This window comes from Heloderma suspectum, chromosome 16 (assembly GCF_057233095.1).
Source record: "Heloderma suspectum isolate Gila_16-S chromosome 16, 16-S_ref, whole genome shotgun sequence".
Classification (NCBI taxonomy): domain Eukaryota; kingdom Metazoa; phylum Chordata; class Lepidosauria; order Squamata; family Helodermatidae; genus Heloderma; species Heloderma suspectum.
In genome coordinates, this window is record NC_139473.1 from 5,176,989 (window position 1) to 5,189,680 (window position 12,692).

General features: G+C 47.8%; 1 protein-coding gene across 3 annotated transcripts in view; it reads left to right on the plus strand.

The window, feature by feature from the left end:
* YPEL2 (yippee like 2) overlaps window positions 1-12,692 on the plus strand; it is a 58,677-nt gene that overhangs the window by 24,744 nt on the left and 21,241 nt on the right. For all 3 annotated transcript variants that reach the window (XR_014786166.1, XM_084823019.1, XM_084823021.1), the window contains exon 2: window positions 8,941-9,252. Coding sequence is in view for 2 of the 3 variants with exons in the window: in XM_084823019.1 (XP_084679145.1) it covers window positions 9,136-9,252 (117 nt within the window). In the remaining variant the exon portion in view is untranslated. The remainder of the gene's footprint in view (window positions 1-8,940; window positions 9,253-12,692) is intronic.

A 12,692-nucleotide genomic window follows, 5' to 3' on the forward strand; every position in this document is an offset into this window, starting at 1 on the left:
ATGTTAAGGATACAAGGTAAGTTGGTGTTTTAGTAGGGGAATTGGAACTGAGAGGCAGTGTAGTGGTTAGGGTTTTGGAGTAGGAATAGAGAAACCTGGGTTCAAATTCCCACTCGGCCGTGAAGCTCACTGGGTGATCTTGGCCTAGTCCCCCTGACCGACCTCACAGGGTCGTTGTGAAGATAAAAGAGGGGAAAGAATGTTAAACATTCTTCCCTTAGAGAGTAACCTTACCCCAACCTGGCATGCTTCAAATATTTTGGACTACAACTCCTAGGATTCCTGCCAATTAGTCATGCTGGCTGGGGCAGATGGGACTTGATGTCCACAATATCTGAGAAGCTCCAGGTTGGGGAAGGGACGCTGGAGGATGGGAAGGATCCCACTAAAGCAGGCTTCTCCACCTTGGTGCTTTCCAGGTAGCATTGACCACAACTCCCATCATCCACAGCCACCATGGTTGCTGGGGGTGATGGGAGTTGCCATTCCACACATCTGGAGGTTATGAACACTGGAGAAGACGGTGATAAAAACTCCCCGCAAACACCCAAGATGAAGTATGCTGTAGACAAACCACAAGTCAAGCTGGAGCCTAACCCGTAGGAAGGGTTGGCCGAGGGGCCCCGCTGCCCGCCAGCGCCAGTGCGGACCCAGCACAGCTTGTGTTTGAAACAGCCATTGTTAACGACAACAGAAAGTCGCCCGTCACCGCCTTCCACGTCCCTCTCGCCGTTTCAGCTTCTGGCCCCTTCAGAGCCTGGGATGGAAAAAGCCGTTGCGAGCTATTTAAAGGCGACAGCCCCCTTGTTTCCAGCGGCCATGGTATTTTGAGAGTAGGGCATGTCTTTAGCTTGGCCTGTGTTCTCCTTAAAGAGCGGCCTCCCTTGAAATCAAGGCCCCCTCCAGCTGTTTGCGGCGGTGCCCATTTTCAAGGCCCCTCTGCGCTGGTTCAGGGAAAAGGAGGTTAGGCTTCTTCTTTGAGGGCATCTCGGACCAGGGGTGAGGTTTCACCTGCCCTGCTTCCTTCCTGTTGCTCTCTGGAGTTGGTCGAGAGGCCTTTTTGGCTGGCGGAACAGTCAGTCTGGGCAGGGGGTTTGGAGGGGGACTTTGCTGCCCACCACAGTAGCTGCACCTTTAACAACAGCTGGAGCAACCAACATTGACTAGGGGTGACGTTGATTTCCACGCTGTGGATGGATTCTCTTGCTGGCCTCTGCAGGTCAAGTTTGCAATTACAGAGAAGGGCAGATCAGGGTGTGGGTGTGTGTTTTCCCCCGGTAAGTTGGCAACCCTGTTTTTCAGATAATTTATTTATATCCCGCCATTCCTTGCAAGGAGCCCAGATGGGGCTAGTAACTCATATAAACAACTTTTATTTCCTTTATTGATTTTTTGGTTACATTTCTATACTGCCCAATCGCCGAAGTTCTCTAGGCGGTTCTCAGAACGAAACATAAGACACAGTAACCTAGTAAAAACATAATATGAGAGCCAGCGTGGTGTAGTGGCAAGAGTGTTGGACTGGGAGCCGGGAGATCCGGGTTTTAGTCCCCACTCGGCCATGGAAGCTCACTGGGTGACTTTGGGCCAGTCACAGACTCTCAGCCCAGCCTACCTCACAGGGTTGTTGTGAGGATGAGAGGAGGGGGATTATGTACGCCACCTTGGGTTTCTTGCAAGAGGAAAAAAGGTGAAATATAAATGCAATAAATAAATAAACAAACAAACCTTTAAAAGTTTAGAACGGAATAAACCCAAAGGAAAAGCCAAAGGAAAAAACAGCAGCAGTGCAAAGATCTAAAAACACACTAACGCAATTTTTAAAGCTGAAGGACTAAAAAGCAATATAGATAGAATATAAAAACAATGCAACAATATAAATATAATATAAAAACAATACAGTGCCTGAAGGCCATTAAAATCATAACTAAAATTACAAATATACAAGAAAACCATCACAACATGAGAAAACTGATAAAAACACTTGCCTATACCCCAAAAGCTTATGTCTTTATTATTAGACAGTGACTACTTTAAAAATAATACAAAAAGCAGCCCCGCCTTATAGGAACACAGAAAGTATAGCTTAGACTATTTGTCTACCTGATCCAACATTGTCCATTCCATCTAGTCCTGTGTCTCTGGTAAAGACAGGCACATACATCCCATCATCTGCAAAGCAGGGTCCTTACTCACTGAACAGCAGCCTCCATAAATGCAAATCGGATGTGTATAGAATGGCCTTTAGCTAGAAAATATGCACCCTGTGCATGCTCAGGGGCACAGCTGTCTCATGTTACTGCTTCACATGTATTTAAATGTGTAGCCTATGCTATGCTGGAGGTTTTGGCAATGTGCTTGGGGCACAGTTGCGCAATTTTTTTGCTTCTTTTCGATATTGGGGCATGCTGGGAGTTGTAGGCCTTTTTTCTGTCTAAACATGCATAAGATTGCGTCCTAACAGAGTGAGCTGAGAATTCCTGCCTCCCCCGCTCAAATCTTTCCTCGGCCATAAACACACTAAGTGTAGTAGTAGTAATAATAATTATTATTATTTCATTTCTATACCGCCCAGTAGTGGAAGCTCTCGGGGGGCAGAGGGGCCAAAATTACGAACCACAAATGAAAAATAATAAAAGCATTTTTTTTTTAAAGGTAACACTTCAGTGAGTCGCAAATCTATCTGGGCTGCGATCTGTCCTATTGGCCATGATTATACTCCACCTTACAGGGTTGTTCGTAAAGGTTCTGACTGAGATGGGATGTGAAGCTCTTGGAACGGACAATTAGCAAGAGAAATGCGAATTTATCTCTCCACCTGCATCTTTATAAATGCAACTAATTTTCAGCTCCCATCCTGTTGGAGGTGTCCCTGTCACAGGGGGGCAGGGCAGTTGCATGTGGGCAGCGAAGAGATCCGATGGTTCCTTCCTGCATGGTTTTTTAACCTTTAAATGAGGTGAATGTGTCTCTGAGCATAAACAGAATAAATTGTCCTTAACTGGAGGGTGTACATCGCACAGCTATGTGATGTACATCTACGTGCCGATCATTTCATTTATTACATTTCTACACCACCCAATAGCCAAAGGTCTGGATGGTTTACAAAGATTAAAACATACCCAAATACAATATTGTGACCTAATATGAAAACCCTTTACATCCAACTTATAAACATACACACACACTTTTATCGCTATATCAGTATCAACCAACAATAAGAAATCCCAGGACCTGTTTAAAACCCTGTCATATGCTGTTAAATGCCTGAGAGTAGAGAAAGGTTTTAACCTGGAAAATGTATTATTTTACTCTGGCCCTTTCTTGGTACGGTTGCCATTGTCACTGGTTTCGTTGTTGCTTTATATTGCTAGTTGTTATTGCTGCTTTTATTGTGCTCTTACTGGTTTATTGTGCTCTTATCGCTCTAATATTGCATCAGTTTTATGTGTTTACACCGCCTCAGGTGGGCTTCTGCCTTGAAAAGCAGCCAAGAAATATTTTAAATAAAAATAATTAATTAAACAGGCAGTGTAAAGATGACAATGTTGCTGCCAGGTGAGCCTCATTGGGGAGTTAGTTCCACAGTTGAAGGGCCACCAATCTTCCTTGTTGTCACCATCCGAGCCTCCCTTGGAGGAGGCGCTCAGAGGAGGGCCTCAGGTGACAGTGGTAATGTACGGGTAGGTTCATATGTAAACCTGCCTTATCCCGAGAGAGTATTGATTGGTTCAGGCCAGTTTTGTCTAAAATTCAGCCTTCTCCAATCTGGTGCCCTCCAAATGGACTACATCTCCCAGCATGCCCCAGCCAACTTTCCTGGGGGATACAGCACAACCCATCTGGAAGGTGCCACTTTCCCTAACCCTGGCTGACCATTGGTGCCTTTCCAGGGTTTCAGGCAGGGCTTTTTCCCAGCCCTACATGGAGGTTCTGGAAATTGAACTCGGGACCTTCTGCCTGCAAAGCAGGGGCTCTACCACTGAGCCACGCACCCCTCCCTTCATCTGGGGTTGGGGAGCCTTGTCTGTGCACAGGGTGAGCTCAGAGGCTCTTGAGGGCTTTCCTCCCTTTGTGAAAAAGCCAACCGGCCCAGCTGGCGTTTCTGCAGAGGTTGTTTTCTTTGGGGCTAAAACCGCTGAGTCCTTTGCTGGCAATGAGAGAGAAGCACTGGCTCAGCAGTTTGAGAGACAAACGAGTCGCTTGTGTCTCTGTTGTCCGCTCCCAGGGTTGCGGGGTGGTCATGTGTAGGGATGGGAGAAAACCGGATGGCTTAATTGATCGGACCATGCCACTGTTCTTTTGCTGCGTGGCCCCCAAAGTGCAAGATGGGGAGTCCCTAGTTGAGGGGGAAACTGTGGCCTTCCAGATTTTGCTGGACTCCAACACCCATCATCCCTGACTCCCATCCATGAGATTTGGAGTCCAGGAACATTGGGGGGGTGCATATCCCCGCCCCACTGCTGCTCTAGGGAGACAGAGATTACCCAAGCATCTGTCTAGTCCCTATTTTTATCCCACCCTTCAAGTGCAAATGCGCTAACAAATCCAAAGGTTCTTTGCCACTCCATCCCTTTTATCCTCACAACAGCCCTGCAAGGTAGGCTTGGCTGAGAATGGGACCGATTGACTGGCCCAGGGTCACCCAGTGACTGTTATGGCTCAGTGAGGATTCGAACTCGGGTCTCCCTGATGCTAGACTGGCACTGTCTCTAATAGAGTTGCAGTTCTGTATGCATTTACCTGGGAGTAAGTCCCATTAAACTCAGTGGGACTTACTTCTAAGCAGACATGCATAGGATTGCGCTGTACAAAATTAATTAATTGGACTATAGCCTGGTCTAACCACAGACAAGAGAAGGGGGAAGCAGTATCTTGAAGTGGACTGTACCACACCAGGTTGCCGGTAGGAGATGCCAGGTTTTAAAATGTTCCTTCAAGTAAGAAAGAAGCAAACAAGCAACCTCCTTGCAAGTGGAAGGCTAGCACACCAGGGAGAAGCATGTCAGATACCCACTTCTTGCTGTGCTAGATTTTTGCTGTGTAGGGAGTGTTTTATTTTTTATTTAATAATGCAAAGGAAAATTCCAAAATGGTGTCCCCCGCCAGCATTCTGAAGCGGTAGAGTCCCTCCTATCACCTTGGAACTCCACTACCTTACTCTGCTGACTGAAGAGTGAGCCCAGAGCAGTGAACTGTGCAGAGAAGCGACAGGCAGCCTCCTTGTGTCAGGACTGGCTTTACAGGAGCATTTTAATATTTAAATCCTTGCATCGCCCATGCATTGGGGATTTGGCTGTTGCAAGTCCTCTAAACCTCCAGATGTTTTGGACTTCACCTCCCAGAATCCCCGCCAGCATGGCCAGTGGTCGGGAATGCTGGGAGTTGAAGTCCACCTGGAGATCTGTTTTCTCCCCTGCTCTAAAAAGCCCTGGCATGCCTGCACGGGCCTGTGTGACGCAGCATGACTCCTCTCGCCCGACTCTCTGTGTAGAGAGGGGAGGGCCTGATTGGGAGCCCTCGGCCCTCCTGTCCTGCCTTCCCCCTGCAGCAGTTTGGCCGTCTCCTGTCCCGTTAATGGTCAGCAGCGACGCTGGCTCAGGAGGCCCCGCCACACCAAGCCAGGCGTGTTCGATGTGCTGTGTGCTGGGGGTTTTGCGGGATGGAGGGAGTTTGGGCAGAATAGAGCTACTTTTAGCTCGCCTCCGGGAGGTGACTGGTTTATCTCTTCAGGCAACTTACTTTGGCCGGCACAGGGATAATTTTTTCCTCCCGCGATCTCCTGCGAGGGATTTCCCTTTTGAATCTGCCAGTAGCCAGGAAATGTAATTGCAGCTGGGGGCGATCCAGGGATGAGTGTTCTAATGCTGTAAAGCGTTTTTCTTTTCTTTGGGGGGCAGGTACGCGGCTCTCGGAGACGTATGCCCGCTTATCGCATTGGAGCCTTCTTGCCGAGATTATTATTATTATTACATTTTTTTTATTTATTGCATTTCTATCCCGCCTTATTTCCTCCTTAAGGGACCCAAGGCGGCATCCGTAACCCTCCTCCTCCTTCTCTCCATTTTATCCTCACAACGACAACCCTGTGAGGTGGGTTGGGCCCAACGCTACCCAGTGAGCTTCCATGCCCAAGTGGGGACTAGAACCCAGATCTCCCGGCTCCCGGTCCAGCATTCTCACCACTGTGCCACAGGGCGGTGTCGGTGGTTTCTTCCCATTTTATCCTCATGACAACCCTGCGTGGGAGGACAGGCAGAGATGACGCCGCTGGCCCAGCGCATCCTCCTTGGAAGGCAGCGAATCTAAAAGAAGAGATAAAGTAGCTTTCTTTGTTTATGCCAGGGGTGTTGAAGCTCTTGGAGAAGCTGGGGGGGGCTCATTCCAGTGGTGGGGGGGTCCAGAGGCAAAGGGGTGTGGCCAGAGGCAAAGGGGTGTGGCCAGAGGCAAAGGGGTGTGGCCAACATACAAAAAATACCAGCATCATTTACAGCTCTTCCTGCCACTAACGAAGCCTTAGGTGAGGCATTTCAGCCTTTCAGAATGGGAGAAAACGGCACAGAAGCCGGCAAACCACCAAATGTTTGGTGGATGGTGGAAAGGGGGGTGGGATCAGGGGAAGGGGGTGTGGCCATTTGGGGGCCCCTGGTTTATACCCAAGTACTGTCAGCTCTGTCTGGCTGTTGCTGTCCAGGGCCTCAGTCAGAGATAAATGTTTTCTATCCCTTGCGGTCTCATCTTTTTCTTAGCCGGAGATGCCAGGGGTGGAACCTGGCTCTGCCATTGAGCTGCAGTCCCACTATTGCAGGAGAATGAGGGGATACCATGGATCACGCCACTTTGGGCTGCAGGGAGAGGAGCCCCGTTTTCAAATTCTCCCCCCCCCCATTTGAAACGTAGCATCACAGGGTGAGAGGGTCTCTCCTAGCGGTTTGTCTGCTGTTCTGGTTTTCTGTTTGCGAGAGGTTCGTGTTTTGTTTTGACAAAGGGAAGCGTTCCAGAAAATATCCCTGCACCTATCCTCTGAAAGTGGTGCAGTCCCGTCTACCACTTGAGGACTCTACCACCTCATTCCACTCCATGCCATGTATCTGCTTCGCTGCCCATTGTCTAGTCAGTTGTAGGACTACAACTGCATGTTTACATTGTCCATGCTTTTTTTTTTAACTCTTTAAACTGGCCGCTTTTAATTTGAAAGAAAAACAAGGGGGCTTCGACCTGGGTGAAGTACTCATGGCCTCTTTTTTCCATCAGAACCTTGCCCCCCAGCCCCTGCATGCATTTTGCCCCAAAATGTGCTGTTTGCAGTAGCAGTCCTTTTCAGCAGTAAACTGTATCTGGAGCACCTTCTGGATCAGGTCCTCACAGCTGCTTTATTTCTCTCCCCCACCCCAAGAGAGCCAGCGTGGTGTAGTGGTGAGAGTGATGGACTGGGAGCCAGGAGATCCGAGTTCTAGTCCCCACTTGGCCATGGAAGCTCACTGGGTGACTTTGGGCCAGTCACAGATTCTCAGCCCAACCCACCTCACAGGGTTATTGTTGTGAGGATAAAATGAAGAGGAGGAGGATAATGTAAGCCGCCTTGGGTTCCTTGCAAGAGGAAAAAAGGCGGGGTATAAATGCAATAAATAAATAAAGATAAATATGGCCAATTTAGATGCACTTAAAAAAAAACCATGAATAATGTATCATATAATTTGGCCCGATTGACATATTTGATGTAACCTGTTTTAAATCTGCATAAATCGGCATATGAATTTTAAAAAATAGGTTGGATCCAGACTTGGGCATGCTTAGAGCACCCCCACTGAAATCAAAGGGACGGGGAAGTCGCTCATGACTGAGTTGAACCTCATCGATTTCCATGGGTCTACTCTAAGCATAACCAGGTCGGGGATCCAACCTGAAATGTTTGAAGAAAAGCATACATCTGCAGCCAGCAGGTCTGTTCGTTTTTACTGTCTCTTGTTTTTCTAATTAGTAACAATTTGAGGCACAATGCCTGATTGCCCGATTACAATAAAATTGATTGACCGATTGTAGAGTGCTTGTTCTCGCATGATAAGCCACACAAGATGAACATGACAAGCAGGTGACAAGCCGGACATGTGTAGAAGAGGGCAACTTTCTTTTATAACGACCAAAGGTTCATGAGCCCTTTTGCACCTAACCACCTTAAAATGTCTCCCGGAAGGCTTTTCTATCTGTAAAACAGAGAGGTCTAGAAACTTGATCCCCGGTCAGGAATAGAACAGGCCTAGCCTGTTTGGTGTTCTGTGTTGGCTGGGCTGTGAAAGCATGATTAGGACAGTTTTTTCTGGACAGTTTTTTCTCCTTTCTCCCCCTCCTTTTTTAGCTAATCTCCGGTTTTCGCAGAAGTCTGAAGCTGGAGATTTAAGGCTGTAATGCAGGCGTCGGCAACTTGTGGCCCTCCAGATGTTTTGGCCTACAACTCCCATTAGCCCTAGCCAGCATAGCCAATGGTGAAGGATCATGAGAGCCTTAGGCCAAAATTATCTGTAGGCTACAAGTTGCTCATGCCTGCTCTAATGTAGCTTTCCACAACTGGGCACCTTTGAGATGTGTTGGACTACAACTCCCATCATTCCCAGCCTGACTGGGAATGATGAGATTTGTCGCCCCGACATATCTAGAGGGCATGCGGTTGGGGAAAGCTGCTCTAATCCTATGCATACTTTACTAAATTGGCTTTGGTGGGGCTTACATCTGAGTAAACGTGCACATGATTGCGCTCTAAGGAAAAACATTTCTAGAAATTCGGGGCAAAACCTCGGCACATTTTAAAAAAAAAGATGCACTTCTTGCCCAATAGTTGAAAGGCATGGCTTAGCACTGGAACGTTGAAAAACTTTTAGCCATGGAGCTTGTTTTTCTAAACATGGCTTCGTTTATGTTTGTTTCTGTTTCTCGCTGGCTCAGGCCTGCACAAGTCGACCGGCCCCCGTGCCTGGTTCTCTTCTCCTGAAGCCGTTGCCAGCGTGTGGAGCCTGCCCCACACCCGCCCCCTGCCGAACCACGGCCTTCACCTGCGTGTTCCAGTGTTTCCCCTGCGACCCGTCCTGTGGGAGCGCCTCGTGGGCCACCCCAGAGTTCGCGCAGCGTTCGGTGGCGCCAATGGTCAAGATGACGCGCTCCAAGACGTTCCAGGCGTACCTGCCTTCATGCCACCGAACCTATAGCTGCATCCACTGCAGGGCCCACCTCGCCAACCACGACGAACTCATTTCCAAGGTACGTGGCTTCCCTTAACGTGGCTTCCCTTAGCTGTTTCCGGGGATGATTGATTGATCCATCAACAGCATTTTTACCCTGCTCTTCAGCCAAAAAAGGCTCCCGGCGCAGCTTACAATCTAAAAGGCACGACTCAAAAGAAAAAGGGATTGGGAGGGAGAAGGGGAAAAAACCAAGCAAAACTCCAGTGCCAGTTCTTAGTTTCAAAGTTCCTCTATAGTTGTTCTGAGATGTGCTGTAGATGTTCAGGGAAGCAAGAAACAAATTCCCTGCAGCAGTTTCTTCTCTTGATGATAACGATAACTCGTATGGAAAATCAGGCCATGTCTTGGGGCTAAACTATGCACTGCATCAGATAGGTGGCATGCACCTGATCCTTGCTCTCTCATCTGCTTCTGTGTAAGCACGTGGGGTCCCGAGCCAGATCAGGACCACTGCACACGGGTAAGGGCAGTATAAACCATTGGCGCCAATGGAGTTTTTTCTCTCTTAGCCCCTGTGCAGCAGGGTGGATGCATTTAAAGACAAAAAGTCTTTAAATGCATCCACCATTCCTACCCGCTCACCATAGTCCTGATCACCCCACTGCACTTATACAGATGTAAATAAAAGAGGATGAGCTGCAAGCTGCCCCCCAGATCTTGTGGACATCAACTCCCATCTGCCCCAGCCAGCAGGGCCAATGGTCAGGAATCTTGGGAATTGTAGTCCAAAGTATTTGGAGGACGCCAGGTTGGGGAAAGGTTACTCTCTAAGGGAAGGATATTCAAGGTTATTCACCCCCCTTTTTATCTTCACAACAACCCTGTGAGGTCAGTCAGGTTAAGTAGCCCAAGATCGCCCAGTGAGCTTACTCCAAAACCCTAACCACTACACTGCCTCTTGGTTCCAGGTCCCTTACAGAAACACTAATTTAATGTGCATCCTTAACACTCCTGCTAAATTACCTTCCTGTTCAGGTCTTTCACCAGTTTCCTTGCACTGAACTTTTCTGACAATTCTGGGGATTCTAATGCACTGGATTTATTTATTTATTCATTATATCCCACCCTTCCACTCTAGAGCTCAAAGCCATGTACTTCGTTCACTCTTGCCCCACTTTTTCCTGACAACAACCTTGTGAGGTCAGTCAGTCGATTTTTATTGCATGGGTTCTTACCATTTTTCTTGCAAAGTGACAACGGACCATTTTTTCCCAGCAGCGCGACAACAGAGCATTTTTTTCCAGCAAAATGACAACAGGCCAATTTTCCAGAAAAGAGACAACAGACCATTTTTTCCCAGAAAAGAAACAACAGTCACAAGAGAAAATTAAAGAAACAATAATAACAAGCCATTCAAACCAATTCATCATGTGCACAGTTCACAGCAACAGTTTTTAGGACTTTTGTTCTATTCTTTTTAGCAGCCAGCGAATAAAGCTGCTCAGTTGGTTACATGAGCAACCATATCTACAAATAATGTACACATTTGCTCAAGCAAAGATCTGTCAGACATTCCTCCCAGCCACGCAAGAAATCTTCCTGGAACTGGCGTGCAAGTCAGGGCTGGCGTGAAAGGTGGGCATGGTCAGACTCCTGCCAATGGCCTATGCCCCAGCAGGGCCCCACTGGTGAGAGCCCCCTGGAGTTACTCCTCGTCTTCCCCATTGCAGCCTGCTTGTTCGCCTGCCTCTTGCTCCGGCCCAGACAACGGTGGCAGGGAGGAGGAGGAGCAGGAGATGCCATGGCCGACTTGCGCACCAGCTCTCTGCCTGTCCAGTGAGCAAGCGGTAGCAATGATGGGAGAGAGGATGAGCAGTTAGTGACAGTGGTGGTGAGAAGGTGGACTCACTGAGGGAGGGGGGCCATTGAGGGTGTCTTGCCCCAGGGCCCTCCAAGACCTGAAGCTGGCACTGTGGAAAGTCACAGAAGAATACATCATGAGTAATATCCTCTGTTTCGGAGGCCCGCATATACAAAGACCTCAAAACATGGGAACATCTGCAAACCTCCCATCCAGACCCAGTGAGGTAGGTTAGGCTAAGAAAGAGTAAGTATTCCCCCAAAGAGGCACTGGTTCTTAGTGAATCGTTCTTAGGGGGCAGTTCTTAGAGAATCCGTCTGGACCTCTTTGTAAACTGTGGGTCTTTGTTCTCTTACAGAGGCTTTATCTAGTCCATCCAAACTTCGCTTTTGGTGGCTTCTCCTCACCTCCTTCCCAAAACTGATACTGCAACCTCCCCCCCCCCACTTTATTTGGCACAAAGGTACATTCTTTTCCGAAAAGAAATGGGCAGTTGCTATTTCTAGGCGGTAAATTGATCGTGCGATGCTTTTAACCAGTCCCCTAAATCCATTCCAGGAAGTGAACATCTGGACGCTTTTATTTTATTTTTGCTTGTTCATTGGGTGGTTTTGTCCATGGCAGGTGCGAGGGTGAAAGGTTTTTAGTTTTTTGGTTTTTGGTTTCAGCTGCATCATGTCTGATCTGTAAGGAGATCCGCATTGAGGTTTTTGTTGTCTGGCCAAAAAAGTCCTTAGGAGTCTAAGCAAAAAGCCGTTACCAGAGAGTTTCCTTTTATGGGTTCTTGTAGGCATTAAACCTTTTGCGGGCATTAAACATTAAGGATGTTTAATGCTGTGAGTATGATTATTTAGCAATGACTGCAATTTTCCCCTGCAAATAGCTGGGTGATAGGGACCCAGCACCTTCCAACCTGTGTACTGACTCCCTTGATGGGTAAATGTCTTGAAACTGGGGAGTGGCAGCAGTATGCAAAGGATTATATCCTCTATCCAGCAACAATCTCCCCCCTCCCCCGTCTCCAGTGCTGCTGCCAGACCGTGAGCCTTTTCTCCGCAGCTGCACACCATGAGGTCTAGAATCTTGGGTTTGGGGAGTCTGCATTTTATGCTGTACTTATAAAAAATTACAAGATTCCAGGGCTTAAGTTCCCACCTTCATTCCCCCCTCCCCAGCAAGCGATTCATACAAATGTTAAGTCAGTGGTAAGGAAAAGGGACTCTGTACATGCACAGAGGCGAATAATGGAGGTATAAACAATTCAATCTAGGGGCCAAACATTCTGAGGCCCAGAACAGATTGATTTGGGGATTTCAGTTATATATTGCAGTGTGTGCTTGCGCTCTCTCTCTCTCTCTCTCTCACGCACACACACACACACACACACACACACAAAATACCATCCTAACAATAACCTTTTTTTGCATTCTGGATGCTTCCATTCCTCTCTTCTTTTTTTTAAAGGAGAAATAATCCAACAGCGATGTACTTGATTATGGAAATATGCAGAGAATGCTTTGCTGGCCTCCTACACCTTCCTTTTTTCTTTTCTTCCAACGGGCTACCCCGTCCAAGTTACCCAGACAGTGCAAAATTCTTTCACGGCCTGGAAATGCTGTAGGAGTTTCAGCTGCTGCCTCAATACATTTCAGGGC